The sequence below is a fragment of the Nansenia antarctica genome (assembly GCF_963989245.1).
Source record: "Nansenia antarctica genome assembly, chromosome: 14".
Classification (NCBI taxonomy): domain Eukaryota; kingdom Metazoa; phylum Chordata; class Actinopteri; order Argentiniformes; family Microstomatidae; genus Nansenia; species Nansenia antarctica.
The window spans coordinates 22505006-22515005 of NC_137684.1; the positions used below are offsets into that span (position 1 = coordinate 22505006).

Below are 10000 nucleotides of genomic sequence, written 5' to 3' on the forward strand. Positions count from 1 at the left end.
ACGCGATCATCTCGCTGCTGCTCTCCCTCAAGTGTGCCTGTTGCCTGAGACCAGGGGAGCGGAGGTGGTTGACTGTTCCGTGACTATCACATAATAGCGCCTCGGTGGGACAAACAGAACCAGACATCCGCCTTTTTGATCTGATCTGCCTGTTTTTTTTCGCTCAACTCTTCGCTCACTTTTTTTTTTTAGTAAAGCCTACTATTTCATAACAATGATTTGTTATTGAATTTGCCTACGGACACTCAATGTTGCGCAGGCTACATGAAGGAAGGCGTGATCTGTGAATAATAGTGGACCTGCTGGGATTCTGCGAGGCCAAAGAAGTCTTTTGTAAAACGCGAACATGCCTCGGAGGAAGCAAGAAGCGCCCAGGCGCGCAGCAGGTACGTCGCAAGTCTGATTTTCCTTTGAAGCGATTAGTTTTATTATTATTATTATTATTTTAGATTAGTTTTCCCCCTGTATACCCAGCCATCACCTTGTCTTGAGATCTCTTAAGATGTCTTAATTAACCAAAATAAGACATTTTGTCGGGTTAGGGTTAGGGTTAGCGACATTGAGATAGTAAGTATCTCGCATTAATCGCGGCATTTCCGTTTAGATTTTTTTTTTTTTAATAAGGAGTGCATTATGATGTGTCTCCACATGGCATAGCATACAACTTAATGTTACAACTTCAAATGTAAACGCTTAAAAGTGTTATTTTCCTAATCCAGAACGTTGCCATTTATATTCCCGTTAATAGAAAGTGTATCCAGGATATTCGGTACAGTTACAGTAGCCTGAGTTGGGCTACAGGCAACTTTCGCTTCCCATTGTTCTCATGGATCGTAGCTTAGTTGACTTTTCTCTTTTTCTTTATTGCTTGAAGCTAAAAGGTTTTCTAAGAGGTAATGGGGAAAGGATTGCCAAGGGGGAATTGCCGTCTGTTGTGTGTGCAGCCCAAGGCAGTGCCATAAACCCGCCTGTCTCCGTAATGTTAGAGGCTTTTTGTGAACATTTTGCTCAAAGCGGATAACTTTGGAAAATCGGGAGGTTGGATGAATTACCCTCTTATTTTTTCTTAGGATAAGTCGATAAGATAAACAATTTTTAGAGGCAGACAAAGAGATCTCGTGGACTGGAAGGAGCCCTAATGGACAGTTGCCATGTCTGATTTGACGGTTGATTGATTGGCTGTCATCCGGCTTTGATCTGTTCCTGACCGGTTTACATCAGGAGATCACTCCTCCGTGTGATGCGGCCCCCTCTGACGTCACATTAAAACCACTTTGAAAGCATTGTGGACTTTTTCCTTCCTCTAGGATGGTCGACTGACTCACGAAAAGGGGCAACTGGGTTGGTAAAGTGGTTTCACAGTGAGACATCACAAACACACAAACACACGGGGTACACGCCTACACGCACGCACACACACACACACACACACACACACACACACACACACACACACACACACACACACACACACACACACACACACACACACATACACATACATACACATAATCTCCCCCCCCCCCTCTCTCTCTCTCTCTTTCTCTCTCACAAACACACACACACATAGACATTCCCCCTCTTATTTACACACACACACACACACACACACACACACACACACACTACTATACACTCTCCCAGAGTATGTGTGTATGTGTGTGTATGTCAGACGGGCCCGTCAGAACGGCTTTGTTTCATGTTTGATTTAATTGTCTGTTCTCTGACAGGCCCATTCATCAATGGCTTTAATGGTCAATCAGAGACAGGCTGAGTGAGTGCTCCCAGTCTGTTTAGCCATACACTGGCCTGGGCTTTTATTTCATCAAAATGCCCTCGCCTAATGTACACGTTCACTCACTCACCCAGAGTGGGTGACTGGCTGGGGGGGGAGTTGGGGGTGGGGGGGCGGTGTGGGGGGGTACTGAAAGCTTTCTGATTTCAGATCAGTGGAATTATTATTATGTTCTTCTTCCTTTCCCTTCTTCTCTCTCTCATTCATTATTGTTTCTCTTGTTGATGCGAGATCATGAGATGTTGTAATATAGACCGTTTTGTGTTTTGGGGAAAACAACTTTTTTTTATGTTAAATTCTTTGTTCATTCATCCATTCATCCGTTATTTTTTTATTTTTTCAGCCCTCTCCCAGTCAGTCAGTCAGTCAGTCAGTTCTTGCAGCTGCAAGTTATAAAGTTGTCAACTGTTCAGTGGCACACAAAGGGTGATGATGAATTGATTGCAGCACAGAGCACGGTGATAGAGAGAGCAAAGAAAAGGATGACAGATGATGGGCCTTGATTAGGGACTTAGCCAGCCCACTGCAACCTTGAGACTTGCATGAAAAATCTATCCTCTAACTATTCTCCCTCTCTCTCTCTCTCTCTCTCTCTCTCTCTCTCTCTCTCTCTCTCTCTCTCTCTCTCTCTCTCTCTCTCTCTCTCTCTCTCTCTCTTCTCTCTCTCTCTCTCTCTCTCTCTCTCTCTCTGCCTCTCTCTCTGTTTTCTGTCTGAGAGGTTGTTTTTTTCTCTGCCGCAGTAAAAGAGGAGTTGTTTTTGTCTGCTTCATTAGTGTTCACCTAATTAGCAGAAAGGCCTGATGGAGTCCTGACAGGCCTGTTGATTGGAGATGACAAGCTTGGTGTGCCTGGCCCAATGAGGTTTGCCACCACTTTGATGTAATCAAGTTGATATTACACGCCGCCGCCATCGCTCGCCTTTGGTTGGGGGCTCTAACTCAATTTTCCGCTGCAGGTGACAAATGGGCTGGCGTACCTGGGGCAGGTCTGAGTGCTCTTAACAACCCAGGGCAGGCTGGGAAACAGGCGCCGACCCAGACAGACTACTGATGGGGGAAACTCAGACGGTTTTACATTCTCAGGCTCAGAGTCTGGGTTTTGGTACCAGCTAAGAGTCAGGGTTTTGGGATTCAAGGACTGTAGCTTATGTACTGACTGTCTGGAACTAACCCTAAGGAAGGCTTCCAATTTAGCATCTTCTTAATTAGAGTGAGTTTGTGTGCGTGCGTGCGTGCGTGTGTGTGTGCGTGCGCGTGCGCGTGCGTGTGCGTACGTGCAGAGATAGGGTCTTACATTACTGTATGCATGAGATTTTATTTCCCAGGTATCATGCCTCCTGCTCAAGCCAGCGTAGTGAAATCCAGCCCCCTGCTCTAATCCGGCCTGTGCTCCAGTCATGTGTGTGTGAGCAGAGGGAGGTCTCAGCAGGGGAGGTCGTTAAGGCCAGGCTCCACAGATAGGTCTCCTGTTTCTGCAAGGTCAGGCCTATGGCTGCCAGGTCAGCTGTGTGAGACTGGCAGCCATCAGTCGTGTGTGTGTGTGTGTGTGTCGGTGTGTGTGTGTGTGTGTGTCGGTGTGTGTGTGTGTATGTGTGTCGGTGTGTGTCGGTGTGTGTGTGTGTGTGTGTCGGTGTGTCGGTGTGTGTGTGTGTGTGTGTGTGTGTGTGTGTGTCGGTGTGTGTGTCGGTGTGTGTCTGTGTGTGTGTGTGTGTGTGTGTCTGTGTGTGCCTGTGCGCGTGCGTATGTGTGGTTTTGGATGGCAGCGGTGATGAAAGGAATGGCAATCATAGAGGACCCGATGAAGAGGGTCAGTCATAGGCCAGGCACCATGTTAGTTCTCTCTGTCACTCTCTCACTCTCTCTCTCTCTCTCTCTTCTCATCCTCTCTCTCCCTTCTCTCACTCCCCTCTCCACCGTCCATACAGCTGTTAATGCCGTCTCACTGACTCTTCAGCTCAAATACTAGACCTCTAACATAGCGCACAAATACGCATAACACACACGTTAACACTCTCACAGCCACGCTCGTAAAAGTACGACATGTTTTCAGTCGAAAAGTACGCCTACGTTACATTTCGCAGTAGGGTCAGCGTTGTGAAAAAAACAACAAACGCAATTATGCGCGTGTTCGTGTGTGTTCCCTGTGTATTTGTTTTATAAAGTAGTACGTCATCGTGGAAGTGAGATGGGGGGGGGGGGGGAAGTTCCCATAGGCACTGAATTGTTCCACAAGACAATCGGTCGTTGATGCAGGTGTGTGTGTGCAACTACAACAGCTAGCCTACCCCCGAGTCGCCCTTGTTTTGGCGTTGCACACCCGTTGCTAATGAACGTTCTCTGTGGTCGGATTCCGGCGTGGTTGAGTCACGTCTGTGATCTATGTGTCTGATAAGTGTGCATACCTAATGAGCTCTCAGCGCCCCGCGAAGGAGGGAGAGACGGAGCGTTTCCCACAGGTATTGACAGACGCCTTTTTTGTTTTTGCCATAGGGCTTGACTCCATAAATCCTCCTCTGTGTAATGATAACAATGCCACCCTGCCAGCGAGGGAGTGAAAGAGATGGAGGAGAGAGAGAGAGAGGGGAAGGGAGGGAGAGAGAGAGAGGGGGGAGGAGGGGGGGAACGGGTTCCTCTCTCTCTTCCTTTTTAACACACATTTGGCAGATGTCAGCCAGGCGGCCATCGGGCTGGGCTCCAGGAGAGTGAAAATAGAGCGAACTGGATCACAAAGAAAGAGAAAAATCCGTTAGCCACCCTCTCTCTTTCTCTCTCGGTGCCGCGTGCAGTTCTACTTTGTAGCTAAGGTTTCAGGCCATCGTGCAAGACCTCTCTCTGTCTGGGGCTCTTGGCTGGGGGGGGGGGGGGGGGTACGACGTACTTTATAAAAATAGTTGCACCGTTGTTGTGATAGATGCAGCTGCGGCATGGCGACAATTGGGGCAGCCGGGCTCTCTCCAAACCCCCCTCGCGTCTCCCCCCCCCCTCTCCCCCCCTCTCCGGGGGGAACGCGTCAGAGCCTGGTGGGATGTGTGCTCTTTTCGGGAAACTGAGCTGCTCTGGTCTTCAGGGGTCCTGAAACCCAATCCTGGGAGGAGAATAGCCCGGCCATGCCAAAGAGCCGATTTCCTTTTCAACAGAGTCATTTATCACTGACCCACCCTTCGCTTCTGACACACTGACGTGTGTCATTTATCAAACTGGCTTTACCAGACAGAGGGAAGGGGGGTGAAACAGAGAGAGAGAGAGAGAGGGAGGGAGGGAGGGAGAGAGAATGAAAGAGGAGAGAACTAGACAGAGAAGGAATTGAGAGAAACAAAGAGAGAGGGAATGGAATGGAATGGAAAAAGAGTGGCAGTGGAGTCGAGTGAGAGAGGGTGAGAGAGGACGAAGAAAGAGAGAGAGCAGTTTTGTGTTTGTTTCTCAGACCTAGCGTGGCTGCTACAAAGCACTCTAGGAGTGGTCGGGAGGAGGCAGGAAGGAGGGGAGACTTTTTTAGATGACATTAGAGGATTGCCTTACATGAGTTATGGTTTTGATGAGTGACAGAATGTTTTTCCGTGACAGTCTGTAGATGTCTGTATAAGATATATCTGGTGTTTGTGAGTGCGGTACGTGCGTTTTTCGTTGAGTACGTGTGTGAATATGTATATTTGTGTGCTTGAAAAATGAACATGTGTGGAGGCATCAGTGTGCATTTGTGGTTTTCTAAGGGTGTGTGCATGCGTACATCTGCGCGTGCGTGTGCGTCTCTAATGCAGTGTGTGTGTGTGTGTGTGTGTGTGTGTGTGTATCTGCTCCCCTGATGAGCAGGCTGACAGGTATCACTCATGCTAGGCTGGCCTCCAAATGAACCCAAGCTGCTCTGCTCCCCCGTAGCCCTAACAGGCACTCTCCAAGAAGGATGCTTCTTTAAAAACCAGATTAATGATGGATACCGGGCCTTATCGCGCCATTTATCATGTAGAATATTATTTAGGCTGGCCGTGTATGGCTGTAACCGGAGAGCTGGACGAGGGAGAGCAGGGTGGAAAAGCCTTAGACAGACACTCACTGTGTGATGGATGACTGTGCTCTCTCCCTGAGTGTTACTAGATACCAGCCTCCACAGCAGTTGGATATAATCAGATAGCCGAGGGGATGTTTATCCCCCCTCAACTACACTTCCCAGATTGCTTTGCCCGGAGGCCAGCCCTTTGAAAACTATATTCCCTAGTCTTTTTATTGTGCTTCTAAATGATTTACATGCTTTCGTACTTGACTGGAAAAACGAGATTAGCGCGCGGATAATAATGTGTGTCTGTAAAACTGCAGATAGCGGGTGTATAAGGGACGACAGTGTTAGAGAAGAACCTCGTGTTGTGGACGGGGTTGTGAGTCCTGTGGAGGGGTTGTCTTTCGGCCTGGCGCTGCGTGTAGTTACACCGCCGATCGTGAAACAAACGAGTACAGTCATCGAGAGGTCAAGGCAAGGCCGGTTCTGCTGCTTTGACTGCGAAAGAGAGAAAAAAGAGAAGAAGGGAAAAAAAGGTTGTTTTGTTTTTGTCCTCTTCTCATTCCCCCCCCCCCCCCCTCTTCTCTTTCTTTCTTTTTTCCCTCCTCCCACACACTCGTGTGATTTATGGTGGCCATCCATCTTAGGGCGCCGTCCATCACCTCCTCGTTGCTAGGCGATCATCGCAGCAGCTGTTTTGTTGGGGAGTGGTGAGCTGCGAGAGGTTGTGTGTGTGTCCCAGCTGAGGCAGGCAGGTGACCTGTGCCGGAGTCACAGCAGCGTCAGGAGGCCTCATTAATCTAAGGCTGCTGGGGGAAAAGAGAAAGAGCAGTAAAAAGATATGACCCATGGAGGTGCCGCCGCTGGTGGAAGAGAGTGGGCTACTGGAGGGAAAAAAGGGGGACAAAGGCAAGGAATGACTGCTTATAAATGTGGGTCGGGGCCACGACGAAAGAGGTGTACCGTAATGGACCCTATGTCAAAATAGTAGGGTGATCTTGAGAGTTATATAGCCTAAGGTTTTTGATCAAGGACTCTTTGGTTTGATGGTAGGTCTGCGGGGGGCAGAGCCTTGTCATCGTCGAACCGTGTCACTGTAATTCTTGACGTTTAAAACATGGCCTTGGTTCCAGCACCTGGCTGGTAAGCTGTTGAGGTAGTGTTGGTTGTTTGTTTTCCAACGGTTATTGTGACTGCCTTCCGTTCTGAACAGTGAGACCGGGAGAGGACATGGTATCTATGAGAGACTCGCTGTGCTTTTTTTCGCTCTCCCTCCTCCAGATATCTGTTTTGTTTTGTTTATGTGTGTTTGAGAGAGAGAGAGAAAGACCTTTTTATGTCTTTATGGCCCTGTTACATGTCAGATAAACGAATACATTAGGGGGTTGTGACCGTCTGTATGTGTAGCTGGCCATTGGAGGTCCAGTCATAACACAACAACAACGTTACATTGTGGGAGTCCGGTTTGATCTACACACTGCACAGCCTCTCTCTCCCCCCGTCTCTGTTTTCCCCTGCTTTGCCGTGGTACAGCAGCCCTAAGCCTAGCCTGGGGCAAGAGTGATCTCTCTGTTTTTCCCATCTCCCATAGCACACATCCTGCACTACAATCAGCGGACACAATGCATTCACTTTGTCACCAGGGGGTAGGAGGAGAAAAAAATAAAAGAGAAGATGGGAAAAGTGATGTATGATAGCCTATGTATAAGTTAGCATTTCTGAACGACCTAGCTTAGATGTCGCCCTCTCGCAGGCAGCGTCCCATAGCAGGGAAATGGACTATCTATCTCCGTCACTCTCTGAGGAGGACATCAATGTTGACTTGTTATGTATTGTTCCAAGGAGCTTTTAGCACAATATATAGTACAGTGGGTTCATAGGAGTCACCGGCGCAGCAAAAGAGACATCAAAGACCGATTTAGTGTGAATGACAAAGTAGGGTTATCGTATGACAAATGTATAGGGCATAAAGGCGTTTTCAGTTATTCCACTGATCTCCGGATATTTTGACAGAATGAGGCTGTTATTGTATAAAATTATTCTAATCTATTTAAAAGCTTTCGGCGGGGCTGGGAATGTTCAGAGTGGAAGTCAGTGGTTTGCGGGTTGCGATCGAGGCCGAGGTGACTTCCTGCTTCTCCCCCTTGCCCCTGTGCTCTAAGTGTTCTTTCCTGTCAGTAAGGGCCCCCTGCCGCGGGGCACTGTTGTTTCAAGGGTGAGAGGGCCCTGTTAAAGTCCACATGTCAGGAACAAGAAACACTGGTGGTCATGTACTGAGGCTGGGGTTACATACAGTATGTGTACAGTATGTGTACAGTATGTCCAGGCCCTTGTTTAAACTCTCTCCCCTCTAACCTCTGATGGTAGTGAGTGTTCCCTACCACTGTACACACACATACTGTATGAATTCTACTGTTCTTCTCTCTTTCCCTTTTTTTCCCCCCTTTCTTTTCCCTTTTGTTTACTTTGGGCAGTTATTTCAGCTGTCCAACCCCTAGCCTCCATGCACCTACCTATCTGTGGGACTGTAATATTGTTATGCGGTACAGTAGCATGTAATTATCGGACAGCCCTTCCCTTGCTTCTGCCCATGAATACCCATCGTCCACATTGTTTGGGTGTGCTAGCTATGATATGTTTGTAGTTTGAGGCTAAGCAGTGGTCGGACCACCAATGGACTGTTTTTCCCCTCCTTCTCCTCCCCCCCTCTCTAGGTCCTTCTCTCTTTTACCCCTTCTCTTCTCTGCTCCCGTTTCTGGGGCTGTTTGTGTCATGCAGTGGTCATAACCCAGACTCAGGTAGTGTCTTAATTACACATCCTGTTTATCCTGGTGTTGTGTGGGATTTGGCTCACGGCTCCCTGGTAGTTTCCCCAGCTGTGGGGGAGGCGGTGCGCTCGTTTAGTCGGCGCGCTGAGCAGTGACATACCAGAGACATACCAGATGTACTACCACCCCTTTCCTTAGTCTTGATTCGTCCAAGTTGATACACTCCCAAGATCAGATTCAAGACCGTGGTGCTCGCCTACCGGAGCAGCAAAGGGAACAGTCCCTCCCTACTTTGCAAGGAATGGTCACCCCCCCCCCCCCCAAACCCCTGCCTGATCACTCCGCTCTTCCACCTCTGCCGGGCTACTGTCGCCTCTACGTGGATGCAGCAGTCGTGCTACCCGGTCACAGCTTTTCACCGTCCTAGCGCCCCGCTGGTGGAACGAGCTTCCCATTGCTGTCAGGACTGCAGAGGCACTACCTATCTTCCGCAGTAGACTGAAGACCCATCTCTCCAGGCTACACCTTAACTGTCCCTCCTAAGACCTCTTCATCCCCTCTACCCCCCTCTACAGTTTCCCTACTGTAAATACATTTTAAAAAAATGTTTAAAAATAATAATAATAATAATAATAAAAAAGAATAATAATTCTTCCTTCTTCTAGTATTATGACTGCCAATGGCCCCCTGGCCCTAGCATACATATTTTTTTCTTGCTATGACTAATGGATAGGTGATTCACTTACTTAGACAACATGTATTGGTTGTAAGTTGCTTTGGATAAAGGCTAAAATGCCAAACATGTAGACCTAGACGAAAATGATTCAGCTTTGTTTTCCACAGTTTCTTTTCCTGCTAGTAAGTGTCCCTTACGTCCCTCCCCCCTATAAGGAAGTAGTCTTAACGCTTTCCAGTCAAAGGAGGAGGAGGGGTTGCCTCCTCTCCTGGCTGATAGGATGAGAACTGTAGGGTGAGCTCCTCCACAGTTTTGAGGCAGATGAAGGAGAGCAGGGCCTGGTTCTAATGGACCTGTACCTGCTGATTCTCCCATGTCCCTCCCTGCCCTGTTCCTGATAATCAGAACAGCGTTACAGTGTTTTCTATCAGATCATCTCTCCCCCCCCATTCCTCGTCTGCGGCCCTTATGTTTATGAAAATGATACTCCACAGGAATGCCTTCTGCATGCCAAGATGTCACTGTCTTTTCTCATCGCCTCTACGTGCGTGTGTTGTAACTATCTGACTATTTGTATCTTGTGGGGGGGAGGGGGGGGCGGTTGTGTGTGTGCGTGTGTGTGCGTGTGTGCGTGTGTGTGCGTGTGTGTGCGTGTGTGCGTGTGCGTGTGTGTGCGTGTGCGTGTGTGTGTGTGTGTTTGTAATCTCTGCCCAGCAGCAGATCTGTGTGTTGTGTTGATCTGGCATTGCTATTCCTGTGTGAAGTGTGACT

At 48.4% G+C, this 10000-nt stretch overlaps 1 protein-coding gene across 1 annotated transcript in view; it reads left to right on the forward strand.

Moving 5' to 3' along the window:
- Positions 1-346: 346 nt before the first annotated feature.
- The window catches only part of tshz3a (teashirt zinc finger homeobox 3a), a gene marked incomplete at both ends in the record, with an annotated part of 16219 nt that continues 6565 nt past the window's right edge, over positions 347-10000 (forward strand). Inside the window, one exon of the mRNA XM_080544829.1 lies at positions 347-386. Within this exon, the coding sequence (XP_080400955.1) occupies positions 347-386 (40 nt within the window). The remainder of the gene's footprint in view (positions 387-10000) is intronic.